Below are 16,576 nucleotides of genomic sequence, written 5' to 3' on the forward strand. Positions count from 1 at the left end.
GTATACGCATGCGCGAGTAACTAAAGAAAAATTGTCATTCTCACATTCACAGCTATCGCTAACATCTCTTTAGATCCAGCTATTCTATTTTCTTTTGTTCATTCTCTTTCTTATTTTTGCATAAGATTATTCCATAATTTTTGATTGATTAAGATAGTACAATAAAATTGATAGAATAATATGATAAGTATACGTTCGATAAAATTTTAATAAAACTTTTGATTGATTAACATAAACATTGATTTATAATAAACACTAATAAAATTGAATTTCCGATAGCACAAAATAACACGCTCGTGACAAGTGCAGGAATCTTTAAACACGAAAATAACAGGAACGAACGTGGTCGAAAAGAGAGGTTATCTCTGCGCCCTCATTTTTCACAAAGCCGTCACGCTAGAAGCGTTAATTTATCAAAACGAGGTAAAAACCGACATGCTCTCATCGTCGAGGGTTCATCCAAAAAACGAGAACAATAGCTGTATCTAGTTCCCTCACAAAGGGAAGTTGAAGCTGGGCAGAAATTCCTATCTTTGCGATCTTTCTTGCTCGGGGCAATTTTTCTTACAACACTCGAAATTATCGGGGAAAACTCAGCGGAAATTTCCGTCACGGAAAGCACGATTATCCCCGTTACTGGAACATGAATTAGCATGCAACCGACTGAACATGCCTTTCCATGTGGAACGCGCGAAGAATGCGAATTCTTTTCTACCGATAACTGTAGGCTGTTCCTCCGTTAATCAACTGTACGTGTTTTCAGGTGATCAATAACGGACTGAGAAGCGATACTGACAGCTGCGACGGTTTAACAAACGGTGAGTCACGCGTCATCGACGCATCTCTTCTTCCTTCTCTTTTCTTCTCCTTCGTTATCGTTTATAGCGATAGGGTCTTTACTCTCGTAAAGAACCCTAACTGGTTATAAAAAGCGGTGCGTTAGATCCGATCCAGGCACAGGAGCCGTCGGTAAGCTTCAGCCTCATTGACCGAATCCCGCAATGAAAAGACTGCCTCCCTATTGTACGAAGCTCACTCTGCCGGTATCCCCAAATATCAATTGAACGAATGCCACTGTATACTGTGTAATGTCGAATATTAAAAATACAATAATTTAACTCACAATTGCTCACGTTAAGGTATATATATATTCGAAATTTTCAATAGATAATATATTTGACAAGTAGAATATATCAATTTTAATCTCAAATAGATGATGTAATTTTTATAGGTTAATTTTATAGGTTAGTTTTTCGATCAATGATTAATATCGTATATGTATGTATATTTATGTTAATTTTTTCTACATCTATATATAATATTGATAAACATTGTCATAGATAATAATAATTTCAAGACATAAATAATTAAAATAAGCAGATAACTAAGGAATTAGAACAGAACGCTATATTATTTTTTTTGTTTCGGTATTTTTTCGTTTTACTGTTGATTTTTTTTTATCATTCAATGTAACAATATTTAAATCAATAATGTTTAAATCATCATTTGAATGATAAAATAAAAATAGATAAAAAAGAAATATTTTATTTCATATATGATATAAAAAGTATATCGAAAGTAAAATTTTTACATTAAAATTAAAAAATTTTCTCATTAAAACAAATAATTTATATCTTAAACACGAAAAAAACACGAAATTCGAAATCCTATATTATTTTTGCAGGCAATATAAAATAAAACCTAGCCAAAGATTAAGAGATTAAAAGAAATTAAAAACCCAATAATTCAGATATTTAAAACGATTTGTTACTTCATCGTGAGATTATTCGTTTCACCGATTCCAAGGAGATCCCTCCAATGGTAAAGATGACTCCCAAGCACGTACCGCGAGAGGAGCTGAAGCGATATAATACGAATAAATACTGTGTAAGTAGGAGAATCAAGGGTCAGGGTTTTGGCGGTTCGTGGTAAATCCGACGTATGGTTACGGCCCTGACTTTGCCCTTCGGTCATTATTGTCTGTCGGAGCGGTCGCCACATTTTCTCACGCTACTTCAGCTGCTTCTTATTCGCGGTGCAATGATCTCCCTCTCGTATATTGCCCGCACATCTGCCTCAAAATTACATCCTGACCGGGCGTGCATTTTTATTTTTCTCCCACTTTTCTCTCGATTTATCCCCCCTCTCCATTGCCGAATCCCGAAAGACGCATTCAATCAAACCGAAGAGAAAAGTATATTTATTTTCGTGATCCTGCGAATTGATCGATTATTCGGATTATTCTCGTCAACTCGAGTCTCGAACGAATCACTTTCGATCGAAAATTATCCGCATCACGTGCGATCCAGTTTACGAACGCTTTATATATAGGATGCGATCGAAAGTAATATTTTTATTTCAGAATTAATGATAAATTGGTATTATTAAGATGTTATTTTGTATTTACAACAAAGTTAATTTTTTTTTTAAACCATTCTCGATTCCAGATCGGAATATAAATAAATTCAGGATTATTTTACATCATAATTGTGTATTGAATACGTAAATTTTGCTGGATGTTTCATATTCGATATATTCGGTATATTCAATGTATCAGATGATAACATTTTGTTTAATATTTTTTATCAATTACAAAGTTAATTTCTCATTCTTTTTTAAATGCTTTCGTTTTCGCAAAAAAGTCAATTTAGGCCGAAAATGGGTCGAAAACGATCAATTCTTGCGCCACTTTCGCTAATAATCGCTTTCCAAATGTATATTTCAATGTGTTTCTAATTGATCATTAGTTCAATGTCTGCCGCCATAAGAAAGCCATCTCGCGGACGGAGTTTTAATGAAAAATCTAAAGAATCGCATCATTACCTGCTTTTTAAGGACACTTGCTACCTCTCTGGAATCTATATTTGCTTTCGATTTTCATTTCTTTAACCTATGTATCGAATCAATCTTAATTCATCATTCTTGATTCAAAATTAATTGATTGTGAATGTGAATTAAAACAGAATTGGTCAAGTTACTTCTTTAACTTGACATGTTTGTAAATTGAAACTACTTTACCGATCAAGTTTCTTATTTATTTGAAATATTTTCTTCAAATTTCTATATGCTCGTTTTTAGTCGTCAATTAACTTGGTTTTAAATGGCTGAATTATAATTCGAGTAATTTGAAATCATCTCATTAATGTAAATCTATTATTTAACTTGATTTGAATATCTTTTTTCAAATTACTTTCAAATTACTTTCAAATTAAATTTAACAGTTCCTTTAATTTTCGTTGAAAAGCAATTACATGCTAATTTAAAATAAAAATTAACTAAAAGTGAAAAATTTCAAAATTTTATTTCGATCATTTGAATAATCAAACTTCAAATAATTAAAGTTTTGCAATATCAAATAATTTTTTATTTTTATTTTGATGAGCTCGTTTATACAACTTCGTATTTATAAATCTGTTAAAAGTACAGGTTAAGTAGAGTGGGACAGAACGATAAGTCGGCTAAATTCGACTTTATTCGGGCAGAACCGTTTCCGCATTGAGAACTCGAACGCTTCCAACTTATGCTTCCGGATTGTCGGTAATTGTATTATTTGTATCCGCGTAATTATATAATTTTCGAATGAAAATCGTTACATACTGTTATAAATACATATATATATATAAAAAAGAAGAGAGAGAGAAATGAATTAATTGACGATTGGAAGATCGTCGACTGGAAAAAAAAAAAGAAAAAAGAAAAAAAAAATAGAAAGAAAAATTAGATTAGAATAGAATTGAATAGAAAATGATTTTACAAAGTGTTCTTTACTTTCATTTCTTGACAGCTCTCGCTGAAACCGATTCCCGTGGTTTATGGTGTATGCGTGTCTCTCGGTGGCGACGGTTCGTGAGGAACTTAATTCAGCGAATCCGCAAAAGATCTGCTCGTTACGAGCTCGAACGTGATGCGGCGGATTTTCACTCGTAAAATCGAGAATGATCCACTTCCCTTTTGATGCATGGCCATCGAATGGCGAAACTTACAACTCTCTCGGTTCTTTCTAATCTAGATAAAAATAGGGTAAAATTGAGATCTGAGCGAATCAAATTGGTACCATTGTTTTTCCAAGATATGAGTTGCGATATATGTATATACCAACGCGTGATATTATATTCAGCATAGCTTCTACTATATTATCTCTGGTAAAATTGGTTTTGAAAATTGAATGGCAATGTAAAGAAGAAAACAAATTTTTATTTTTTTTTTTTCACATTATGAAGAAGGATATAGTGAGAGGTAAAAATTGGATATACAGCTAATAACTTTAATGAAAAGTATTTTTAATTAATATAATATAATTAAAATCGTATCGTGTTATAATTTCAAAAAAGACTTAAATAGTTTCTCTTTTGGCATTTCTCTTTTGGCAAAGATTAAAATTGTATATTGTGCAAAACTCATATATCTAATTACATAAAACATAATATATATTGTATTCAAATTTCTTTAAATGTAACAATATTGGATTTCTGATTAATAAAAATTAAGAAAATAACCCATTAATAATATAAACGTTATAATTTACAAGAAAGTTAGGTTAGGTTAAATTAATTCCACCACTCTTATTGCTTGCTTTCTAATAAAACTTGTGCAATAGTGATCACAAATTAGATCATAAATTTTATCTTATTTTTTTTTTTGAATTATATTCACTTTAATTATTATTATTAATTATATTCGCTTTATTCACTCTTATTTCCTTTAAATAGGGAAGAATAATAAAGAAGATTTCGAAACTAATATCACGATATCATTCGTTGAACAAAATCTAGTTATATATTTGCACTTAACGAGTTGAAAAAGAAATTGCATTAAGCGATCGAACGAATGATAATAGATATGAATAATATTACAAAACCATATTTACGACGCATGCACGGGTGCGAAAAGCGGTTGAATCACCGTAAAGTAGCTGATCTTCACAACGATTGAATCGACAAATGATCGAGAATCAGGTTTTGGGAATTCTCTAGGTCGTAACAAAAGAAAGTACCGGAAGAAAGACACGAGTTGATTATAAATCGCGCCGAGGTATCTATCTTCCCGACCTGCATTCTTTTCAACTGTTTCGAGAAATTGTAATTTTGAATAAAATTCCAAAGTTCCAAGAAATTTTTTTTAAAGGAAGAAAACTTGCATAACCTATAAACACGATCGAGAGTAGAGATTTAACTACATCGATTAGGTTATCGAAAAATATCGATAATATCGAAATTATTATATATCGAATTATATATCGAATATTGATAATATCGTTAAAATATCGTTACAACGAGTGGAATAATGAGCAAAACTTAATTAACAATAAATAATTAATGAAAAATAAAGTGTTTATTTTATTTTTAATTACAATTGATGATTAAAATATTTAATACGATTTATTAATTAATAACAACTTTCATGTATTTTCGATATATCGATTCTTCAATCTAAAGATATCGATTCGTATATTCGTAACTTCTGTATTTAATAAAATTTTTATGTATGTACAAAAACAATAAATTTTCCTTATTTAACAATCATATTTTTAAAAAATTAATACAATAATACAAAATATGATAAAAATTGTTTAAATAATTTGTTAAATTAATCGATTAAATTTTTCAATTATATATTTTGATTAATGAATTTGATCAAAAATTAACAATGGATCCATTAATAAATTTCATCAATTGTATCAACGGTTCTTTGGCGAAATGATCAATTTGTAGGAAAAACAGTGTGTTTGAAATGATTACCTTCGGAATTGGAACAACGGCGCTTTCTACAATAATTTCTACGACAACCGATGACGTATCCACGTCAAACGATGAGATATTTACGATCACTTATTCGATCTAATATAATATTCTCTATTCAAAAATTCGGTTTAATTATGATAAGAGCGCATTGTTTACATTACCTTGAAGGCAAAGATGGGTATAATAAAAGATAGGTATATGCCGGTTGATGCCGCGTATTTTTCTATCCGATTAGCAGCTATGCGAAGCCTTACGCAAAAGTATATACAAGTTGCCTGTTTGATATGGTTTTCGCCCGGAAATACTTCAGTACAATCCGCGGCAATGTGCGAGGAGGTTTCCATCAGAGAGAGAATCGCTTTGTTAGAGGGTGAATAAAAAAAACCTGACCGCAGAGATCTATCGATTACCATTTTAGTTTTTCCTTCTTCACCTCGATTAAATGCTTACCTCGAATCCATGATCCTTTTCTTCGAATTTTTTCTTAAATTTTTTATACGTAAAATTTTATTTACTTTTATTTTTTCCACTCGAAATTATGAAATTAATTTTCAAACATTTTGCTGCCGTTATTACTTAATCTTTCATACGTAAGTTTTTCCGCTTGATATAAAACATAGATCTAGTATATAATGCTTTTCAATTTTTTTCCATCTCTTTCGCATCTTTGTTATCGTATTTGTTTCTGATTGGCTAGATATAGTAGCAATACGGTAACATTATATTATTCCATGTATATCCACCTAACTACAATCAATCTTCAAACACCTTTGCTATTATAAATTTATATTTATATGATTTGTTCTTTTTCAGGACGAAAGATGGCACCGGTGTTGGGTGTACCACCTCCTCCTCCACCTGCTCCTCACATGGGACCAGATGGATTGATCTTGCCGAGAAAACCGTATAATCCTTATCTCTCATCCACGAATCACAAGGATCTTCGAAGGGAATTGTTATTCAATCAGAAAGTGTAAGTTTCTTTTAATCTATATTTATGACATGGAATCATTTAAGCATCGAATTATGTTTAGTATAATTTTGTATATACGATAGAACATCTTTGTTGATACGTTATACATGGTATATCATTATAGCATATCGGAAGATTCCAAAGAAGTGATACATATATTTTATCTGCATTTTAAGAATATAATAAATATTTTATAACCGATTTACGTCATAATTTAAGCAGAAGCATTATTTTTATCCTTGACATGTCACAAAGTACGAGCAATGAAATCTAAAGTCAAATATCCATGAGATAAATTAATGCAAATATTTACACGAAATATAATTTTTAATATGTTCTTAAACTTCTTAAAATATATTATCGAAAAGAAAAAGGATATTGAATCATAATTATATAATTAAACTTTTGTAAAAAATTTATTTAAATAATAATTTGTATTTTATTTTTTATTTGCATACATATATATATATATGCACGTGTATATGTATAATAATAGAAAAGAGACTTTCGCACTTCGCACGCCTATCATCGAGAAAATCGTTTCCTGTTATAACGTATTCCCTGTAATTCATTCCCAGTCACTTTTATGGTTTAAACAGGTCCGCTATTCAATTGAAAGGTTGTTCGCGCGCATTTTTCTCATCGTAGCAATTTTCACGCATAGCCCATAATCTTTGTCGGCGAGATACGTTCGCCGCATAATTAGCTAATCGATTTTCACTTTCTTCCAGTGGCAAAAACGTGCTGAATCAAAAAAGCGAGCTTCAACGAGCGCTCGAGAAACAGAGGGAAGCTGCCTCGAGGAGAGAAGCTGAAAGAAATCGAGAGGAGAACTACAAAGACGATCCTCGAACTGCCTTGCAAAGAGCAATCGAGCAAAGGGCAAAGCACATTGAAATGACAGTTGGTATCTTTTATCTATCTTTTCTATTTTTATACAAAACTATTTTTCTTCTTTTTTTGATTAAATTTCTACGTCTTTCTAATATGTCATGTTTTTCAGCTGGAACAATCCCAACCAATCGAGCCACCGAGCAACCTTTTAATAACAGCGAGAGCAAAACTGAGACCGCGCGCAGATTCACAATGAAGTTATGTAAAAACGAAGAAAGAAAGAAAGATTGATTTGTGAAATACGATAAATTTAATATCGTACGGGTTAGCGATAATCGCAACTCTTGAGCCAAACTTTTTTTGATCATAATTTTCTAATTTGACTACATGTACATATACTACATTTACTCCGAGAAGAATTCATTAAAAACAAAACAAAGTTGTACAATTAATTAAAAATATATTGTGACGTGACGTGTTAAATATTAGAGAAACAGAAAATAAGAAAAAAAATAGAGAGAAAAAGAAAGGACAGATTTTATCATATCTATCATATTTTGATAGATTTATTGGTTTAAAGTATATATATTTAATTATAATGTGTGATACTTCAGTTGTGCGTTTTTCGCGTCAAAGTAGATAATTGCCTTATTCTTCCAAAGTTCTCAGAAAGCGCGAATATGCACATCAGGTGATTTATTTCTTCTTCTAAACGAATTAGTCTCGTTAGATGTTTTAGCTAAATCTAACCATTGCTTTTCATGAAATTTCATGAAAGTAACTTGAACTTGAAATAATATATATATATATATATATGTATGTACTCATTTGTCGAACAAAGGCCTTGTTAAATCTAGGGATTGTAGATTCAAATGTTGTAAACGTAATAACTCTCAGTAAACGTTCAACTTATATTATATCCACACGTGTCAATGATGTAATACAGTATAATTAACATTACATCTTTGTTACGACGATTAGTTATTGAAGGAGAAATAAAATTGCCGAATCTGGTGATTGAAATCGGTTCGATATTTTGTTACGTGCTCTTTTTTCAGAGTTTTCTTATGTAAAAACTAATACCATTAGAATAAGCGAGATCAGTCATAAATAATATAGACGAGAATTTAAACAGATACTATGAACAAAATGTAACTGTTTGACGATAACTTATCATCGTGCCTGAATTTATACCAATTTAGACCTGAATACGAAGTACAGATATAATTTCATCGCAATAATTGCAGTAGTAGAATTGGTAGCCTGGGACCACCGTACATTTGTAATAACTATATACTAGCAATTAAATGAAAAAAAACATCCGATAGATTGATATAGCAACATTTATTAAACTCCAGTGTTCGTAATTCAGAAAAGAAATGAAATATATATTGTTGCACTGTATTGTTTTAATCAATGTATTATAGAAACGTGATCATACACTCGAATTTAGTAAGTTTTTCAATGATAATAATACATTAAAGTACATTTATCTCTACTGTTTTGAAAATATAATAAAAATAATTATGATATTTAAAAATACAAAAATATATAGTAAAATTCTACGAAAAAAAACTTACAAATAAATAGACATATTATGTAAACATGAATTTTAATGTTATTATCAAATGTATTAAATTTTAATTTGTAAATTAATCATCGTATTGGAACATTTAAAATACTAAATATATTTTATTCAATATCAATAAGTGTTTTATTTTTATTATCATTAATTTGTAGGAAAATAACAAATATATTAAATAAAAAAAAATATTGCTTATAATATTGATGGCAACTTGACAATTCGATATTTCGTAAAAATATTTTATCTTATCTATATTTCGATATCGGATTAAAAAATAAAATAAAAAAATATCTAATTTTCATATTTTTTGTATATTTCATAATATTTCATATTCTTATCATGATTATAGTCTTTCTATCGATAAAAAGGAAACAATCAATAAAATGTCATTAGAATTGTATAATTAAATATAGCGTTATTAATAATTAACATTTATCATCGATGTGACTTTACATAAATCAACTTGTACATTCTCAGATTGTGAATATAATGAGTATACGCAATTTAAAACAATAGACATCTTCAGTAGTCATCTCCGCGAGAAATAACTTCTTTACATGTTGGGCGTAAAACAAGAGTATGCTCAAATTGAGCAGTATAACATCCTTTGACATCAACTAAAGGTGGATAAGCTTCTACTGCACCTTTATCACATAAATCCTTCAAAGCCATTTGATATTTCGTGCAACCAACACGATCTAACCACCGTTTGCAGAAAGCCAAAGTACCTATAACGAATACATTTTTTTATAATTTATTTTTCAACAAATAAATGGAAATTATTTCGATATTTACCGAAATGTTTATTAATAACGTTGAGTAAAGATTTGCTACTTTGCAATCTTAATGGAACGAAACCGGCATCAAAGCTCTTCATGTAATGAGAACAGTCTAAATCATCGTGAACAATTCCTCTTCCAGTAGATCCAAAAGTTTCAATAGCATAAAATTCATTCTCTTCCATCCTGGTAGCTTCGCCACCTTTAACTATCGGTACAGTTTTTCCAGCGTGAATACGATACGGAGCAATTGAATGACCATTAAGATTTCTTATAGATTTTACCTATATGTATTATAATTAATTCTCAATAATGATTTATGATGACATTGAAAAATTATATAAAGAAATAACAAATATACCGGATAAGTTTTGCCATCTAATTCAATTTCATATGATTCCATAACTTCTTGAATTGCAGCACCAACATCGCATAATTGAACATCAATACCAGCAGCTTTGATACCTGTATTTGTCGCATCACGAACAGCTTCTATGAGCTTATCATATTTTGGATTGAATGCCAATGTAAATGCACAATCAATGATTCGTCCATTAATATGTGTTCCAAAATCAATTTTGGTAACATCATCATATTCTAAAACAGTTGGATCTCCGGCATTTGGAGTATAATGAGCTGCACAATGATTTCTTGAACAACCAGTTGGAAATGCTAATCCAGCTTTCAATCCATCTTCTCCTATTAACTTTCTAGCTGTATTTTCTAATTCATTGCAAATTTCTATCATAGTCATTCCAGGTTTCACCTAAATAAATTACATTTTTATATAATATGTTTTATTTTTTTTATTTTTTATACTTATTTTGTTATTATCACATACCCATTTCATAATATGTTTTCTTGTTTGTCTATGAGCTTCAGCTGCTTGCCTTGCTTCATTATAAATATCATTATGCATTCTATCAAAAGCTCTTGCTTCTTCACTTGAAAAACGTTCTTTAGCTGTTCTATCATCTATTCCTGCAGCAGGTGGATGATCCATTATTTGTCCAATTGGGAAATTTCCATCTGAAAATAATTCTGACACAGGAATAGTTGGTGGATCTGTTTGTTGTTTAGGACCTTTCCCACGTGATTTACGTTTCTTCTTTTTCTTTTTAATATCTTCTGTTTCTGCATCATTTTCTGTTGCCTCTATATCAACTTCTGTGTATAATATGATATGAATTAAATATTATATATTTAAATAACTCCTTTATATAAACTTAAAAATAAATTACCTTCATCTATAGCGTTATCATTTTTTGTTTTTTCTTCTTCTCCTTCTGGAACATCTGCACTAGCTTCACCAGCTCCTATAAAATTATTTATGAGAAAGTTATAAAAGTTTTAATTGTATCATATTATATGCTGAATTCAAAAATTATTTATAAATAAAAACATTTTCAATATTATAATCTAATTTTGAAAATTTAATATACAAATATTATATTTAACATATAAAAAATTTTTCACATATATAAAAAATAGTCAAATAAATTAAATTAAAGCTTTTTGCAAAGCAAATCTTGGCCATAAAAAAAATGACAACAAGAAGTAAAAACTAATACAAAGTAATTTATTCACTGTGCCATTCATAGTCATAATTTACATATGTTCTTCATTAATTATAATTGAACATATCAAAATTGCATGATAAAAATTGCAATGATAAAAATAATAAGTAATTATATATCATATACGTATGCATTATTTTCATAAATGTAGATTCGGACAAACACATGATTAATCCCTGAACTTGCGTAAACGAATATACACCCAAAAATACAATAAAATAACATACCAGCTTTCTTCTTCTTTTTCTTCTTTTTTTTCTTTTTAGACGCTTCTACTGCACCAGTTTCATCTTCTTCATCAACAATTTCATCTTTTTCTTCATTTACTAATTTTTCGGCGGATTTGCCGACTTCGTCCAATACGGCAGCCATTTTCAAGAGGAAGCCAAACAATGCTATATTAATTGTAAAGTGACCAGCCGATAAAGTAGAAATAGCATTTACATACGTGATCTTCCTTTCAAATGCTAATAATAGCACAAACTAATACCGATAGTGTAAACAAAACAGATTTTAGTTTCTACTATTTAAAATGAGAAATTTATGAATTATAATTCAATCAAATTGTGATAAAACTTTTAATCTTTATTCAAAAATAGATTATGAGATATAAAATGCAATGTAATAATCATATTCTATATCTCATTTTTTAAAAAAACTATGTATTATTGTAAATTGAATTTAATACTGACGTATTATAGATATAATATAATATTCTATAGATACTGATTTAAGTTTAATATAGGAAAGAAAATATATTAATATCAAATAAAAACTTTAAAAATATTATCGAGTGAGAAGTTTTATAATTGTATGTACAAAGTATTACATAGAAATAGTGATTTAACAAAAGTTTTGTTTTGTAACTTTTCTCATAACATTAACTTACAATTAAAAATAAAAATTCTTAATATAGGAATTTAATTTTTGACATGTATGATCGATAGCTGTATATATATAATTTAATGATAATAGTAATTATTTATCCTACAGAAGAAATAATTAAATCGGCAACGTCTGGATCTTGACATAGAACAGAAAGCTGCATTGTTACTTGATTATCCGACAATGCTAATCTTGCTCGTGCAAGAACTTCTTTTCCGCCTCTAAAAATACCACTTAGTAATAAATTATGTGCAGCAGCACCAGATTGTACTCGGTTGGTTCGATCTACAGCATCCAAGCCTAAAAATCCTGTAAGACTTTGGATTGCTCCTTCTAAACTGGTCACTGATGGACCCAAAGCAAAAGTTTCTTCTAGTTTCGCGTATCCTTTCGCAGCAGCTGCATCCCATGCAGCACCAAAATCTAATACTCTATTTCCAATTCCTCGAACTTGATCAGCCAAAGTTATTTCTAAATCTTCCAACTAAAAATCATACATTTTTTTTTTAAATTATTAAATTTTTTTAAACAAATATTTAACATATAAAAACAAATAAATATTTAATGTAAAATTATTAAGTATGTTCTTAATTTTGAGCTTGATAATAATAAAATTAACTTTACAAAAGAAGTTTTAAATATATAATAAAAATACCATATATTCATCATTATATCCTTGATCAGCATCTGGAACTCCTGTCGCAGGATCACAATCACGAGCCATAAATCGCAAAGTTGTAGGAATAGTAGCAACACTAGCATGAATATCTTCCGGATATCTTAATACTGTATATGTTGTGCCAAGTTCATTGTATGGTAAACGTGGACATGGGACTTCACACATAATTACATAGCTAAAAATATAAAAATGTACTTATACTTCGGAAAATATGATGAAGAAATATAACCGAATTATTACCCTTCAGGCGCTTCGACAGCGACTCTCACATCTTCAAGTAATTGATCAGAAAGAGTATTTACACAATCGAATTGTAAAACGAGAAGATCAGTGAATGTATGTTTAATGCATTTAACATTATACTCTGTTTCTGATTCTGTCAATTCAAACACAGGTGATGACTTAAGTAAAGAAGAATCGCGGATAATCATTGTCAAATGTGGTATTTGTGATAATTTTTCCATGAAGCTTTCCTCTCGTGTTAATCGAGATTGTTGTTGTTTCACAGCAGTATGTACTTCTACTTGTGCTGGTTCTTCAATTGTTTGTGCTGGTGGAATCTATAAAAATTGATTTATAATAAATTTGTATAATTAGATTAAAAATTTGTTTTTTTTAAATTTTTAATATTTTGATTAATTACTTGTGAAATATCAAATGGTTCATCCATTGATGTTTGCATATAATTTCGTAAAGCTCTTTCTAAACTAGGTACTGATAAAAGAGGAGGCTGTACTAAGGGTAAAACAGTTTGATCATTTTGTTGCTGTAAAATAGCACAATAATAAGCCGCACGATCACGAACTTCATCATCTGAATCCAATTGACAGCGCGATAAGAGAACCAATACATTTGGCAATAATGGTGAACATGCTGCGGCAAAACGTGCTAACGCAGTAACCGCTGCAGCACGAACACTGGCACTTTCCAAAATAACACGATTGTAAATAAAACGAATATATCGGGATGGCTGTTTTGAAGTTGGTCCTTCCTGACCAAGTAAATGAAGAATGCGAACAGCGAGTGAATTATGCTCGCAATCTTCAATAAATTCACAAAGATGAGCTAGACCAGCTTCCTTTGCTTCTGCATTTACTTCCATGACAGCTATTATTGTATCTGCAATTGCTGCTTTATATTCAAGACCTCCTTCATCTCTTAGCATAGCAGAAAGAAAATTCATTAGAACTGCATGTTTTCGAGGGAATTTTTGACAGAGAGCCCTAAATAGTTGGATAAAAAAGTGGATAAAAATTTTTTTTCTTTCTTTTTTTATATACATAAAATTGATAAAAAATTATATTATTACCTTATAGCTTGTACAACCACGACCTTAAACTCATCCGAAATTTCCGATACAAAAGTAGCAATTTGCTTCATTAATCGATCTACTGAACTTTCTGCTCCAGTTTTTAATAGGGTAGTAATTGCTAATGTAGCAATAGATCTATTTGAATCAGTAATTAAATTTTCTAAATCTAAATTGCATGCAGTAACTGCTGTTGGATGAGACATGGCAACTTTATTTAAAGTTCTAACAGCAGCAAATCTCAGAGCTGGTTTTTGAGATCCACAAAATAATTGAAGAACACTAATAGCAGGAGTTATTTCTTTTGTGCAACTTCTCCCAAGATTGATCAAGGCATGTGCTGCTTCATATACCACCATTTCTGATTTATGACGTAAACAAGATTCAATAAATCCTAAAAATTCTTCTCCTTTGTCAACTTCATCTAATAATTTACATGCCATTCTAATTAACATACATGCTGCATAAGGACTTTTTGGACTTGTTCTCATAAGCTTAGCAACTAACTTAATTACAGCATGTTTATCTGCTTTACGTGCTTGATACAAGACACCAAGAGCATGATATTGAACCATCACATTATTAGAATTTAATGCCTCTTGAGCTTCATTTGCCCATCTACGTGCAACATCTCCAGAAACATTGGTCAAATGTAAAGTAGAAACTAAAGCTGCACTGGATACAGCAGCAGAACGATCTACAATAGCTTGTTTCATATAACGTTCAATAGCTGCTAACATCCCACCATCTGTAATGGTACATAATGCCCTTATAGCTGCAGCTCGATACAAATCTTCTTTTCCAGTCATATCCTTTGTCAAACTCGAAGTAACTATAATCACATCTTCTGCCAAAGAACTCAATTCTTTGATGCCTAGATAAACCAACCTTCTTAGGACAACATCTCTGGATTGGAATAACTTGGTCATAGCAAAAAATGCTTCTGTTGCTTCCATTGTACCCAATTGTTCTCCTTGATTTAATAGATATAAAATTTTCGTAAGAATGTGAGCACATTTTCTTGGATTAACTGGAGTATCGTTGAAAGTACGAGCTTCTTGCAGAACCGTCGTTTTCTCTAGATTTTGAAAAGGGTTTCCCCCACCTATTAACATAAAAATTAGCTAAGCAAGTGTTGAATGAAAGTCATTGTTTACGTATTACTTGTTTGAAAAGTGCGTATAAATTCATAATTGAAAAGAATAAAAATCAAGTTACGTGAAATAAAAGAATTCATTGGAGAAAAATTATCTTCCACGACGAGCAGTCGTTTAAATCTGTTTACAAGGAACTGTCACAAGAATAGGTCTGATTTGTTTAATTTTGTTTAGAAACTTAAGATAATGTGGATAATGGAACGATGATTATTTATGATTACCATCTTCTTCCTCTTTCTTATCGCGTTTAAAAGCATTCATCTTGTAAAACCACTGCCGGGAAACTGGAAAATGGAAGACACGTCACCTCAAGTCCTTCACATAGGAACCATTGATATATCTTCCGCCATTTTGTAGCGGAAAGAAAACGAAACTAAACTTTTGACGTAGCATTGCAATTTCGAAGTAAATATTATCTACTGCCAATAAAATTAAATCGAGAATTAGAAAAAAAATTAATTAAATAAAATAAAAATTTATAAATTGCATTAATAATTGTAATATTCTTTGCGATATATATAAAGCATTAATAGAAAGATAAATTTCAATAAATTACTTTTAAAATTAATATATTTCATAAATTATACTATTATAAATCATATTATACATCAATAAATGATAAAATTAATTAAATATTAATAAAATATTAAAAATTATAACATTTAAATATTTTATATTTTAAAATAGTCTCTTATTGATACATTTATTTTTTCTTGCTGAATTATATTTATTAATTAATTAACTTTTGAAAATATGTTTTCAAAACTACTCAATAGATGATCTTCATTCTTATTTTATTTTATATTGCTTTTGAAAAGATATCTTTGATACTCAAAAGATGGTGCTGCTTTCATAATTTTTATCTGTTTTTATCGTTTTTTCATTTTCTTTCTTTGAACACATTTTAATTTTTGAAATCCAAAATATGGCTTAATCTTTAATATAAAATATAAATATTACATTTTAAAATTTAATATTTCATCTAGAGATACGAGAATATTCTTATGACATATTCTATAATAAATTGTTTTTTTTCTTGTAATTTTATGTTGAAATT

General features: G+C 29.7%; 3 protein-coding genes across 4 annotated transcripts in view; 1 reads left to right on the forward strand and 2 right to left on the reverse strand.

The window, feature by feature from the left end:
- Window positions 1-8,952, forward strand: part of LOC409514 — a 31,688-nt gene extending 22,736 nt beyond the window's left edge. The window contains exons 3-6 of the mRNA XM_393021.7: window positions 764-818; window positions 6,555-6,714; window positions 7,446-7,617; window positions 7,718-8,952. Of these exons, the coding sequence (XP_393021.4) occupies window positions 764-818; window positions 6,555-6,714; window positions 7,446-7,617; window positions 7,718-7,804 (474 nt within the window). The 3' untranslated portion in view covers window positions 7,805-8,952. The remainder of the gene's footprint in view (window positions 1-763; window positions 819-6,554; window positions 6,715-7,445; window positions 7,618-7,717) is intronic.
- A 560-nt stretch (window positions 8,953-9,512) lies between these two features.
- Window positions 9,513-11,901, reverse strand: LOC551771 (methionine aminopeptidase 2). The gene is made up of 6 exons (XM_624158.6): window positions 11,717-11,901; window positions 11,154-11,228; window positions 10,754-11,079; window positions 10,274-10,678; window positions 9,929-10,196; window positions 9,513-9,861 (listed from the first exon to the last, which is right to left on the reverse strand). The coding sequence occupies exons 1-6, from the start codon at window positions 11,859-11,861 to the stop codon at window positions 9,656-9,658; spliced, it is 1,425 nt and encodes a 474-aa protein (XP_624161.1). The 5' UTR covers window positions 11,862-11,901; the 3' UTR covers window positions 9,513-9,655.
- Window positions 11,902-12,275: 374 nt separating this feature from the next.
- On the reverse strand, window positions 12,276-15,895 carry LOC412083 (coatomer subunit gamma). 2 transcript variants are annotated; one of them, XM_006559373.3, is made up of 7 exons: window positions 15,741-15,890; window positions 15,581-15,653; window positions 14,363-15,467; window positions 13,697-14,276; window positions 13,294-13,613; window positions 13,030-13,228; window positions 12,276-12,858 (listed from the first exon to the last, which is right to left on the reverse strand). In XM_006559373.3, the coding sequence occupies exons 1-7, from the start codon at window positions 15,774-15,776 to the stop codon at window positions 12,472-12,474; spliced, it is 2,700 nt and encodes an 899-aa protein (XP_006559436.1). In that variant the 5' UTR covers window positions 15,777-15,890; the 3' UTR covers window positions 12,276-12,471. The 2 variants fall into 2 exon arrangements, with proteins under 2 accessions (XP_006559436.1, XP_006559437.1); XM_006559374.2 differs by lacking the exon at window positions 15,581-15,653 and having other exon boundaries at window positions 15,741-15,895.
- Window positions 15,896-16,576: the final 681 nt, after the last annotated feature.

Source organism: Apis mellifera, linkage group LG16, assembly GCF_003254395.2.
Source record: "Apis mellifera strain DH4 linkage group LG16, Amel_HAv3.1, whole genome shotgun sequence".
NCBI lineage: Eukaryota > Metazoa > Arthropoda > Insecta > Hymenoptera > Apidae > Apis > Apis mellifera.

Excerpts from the sequence above, each read along its gene's own strand:
- LOC551771 (XM_624158.6), bottom strand. The coding sequence starts at position 11,861 with ATGGCTGCCGTATTGGACGAAGTCGGCAAATCCGCCGAAAAATTAGTA. Across the intron at positions 11,229-11,716 it reads GAAAAAGAAGAAGAAAGCTG|GAGCTGGTGAAGCTAGTGCA; the intron begins GTATGTTATTTT and ends ATAATTTTATAG. Across the intron at positions 10,679-10,753 it reads GAAAACATATTATGAAATGG|GTGAAACCTGGAATGACTAT; the intron begins GTATGTGATAAT and ends TAATTTATTTAG.
- LOC412083 (XM_006559373.3), bottom strand. The coding sequence starts at position 15,776 with ATGCTTTTAAACGCGATAAGAAAGAGGAAGAAGATG. Across the intron at positions 15,468-15,580 it reads AATGAATTCTTTTATTTCAC|GTGGGGGAAACCCTTTTCAA; the intron begins GTAACTTGATTT and ends TTATGTTAATAG. Across the intron at positions 13,614-13,696 it reads AACCATTTGATATTTCACAA|ATTCCACCAGCACAAACAAT; the intron begins GTAATTAATCAA and ends CAATTTTTATAG.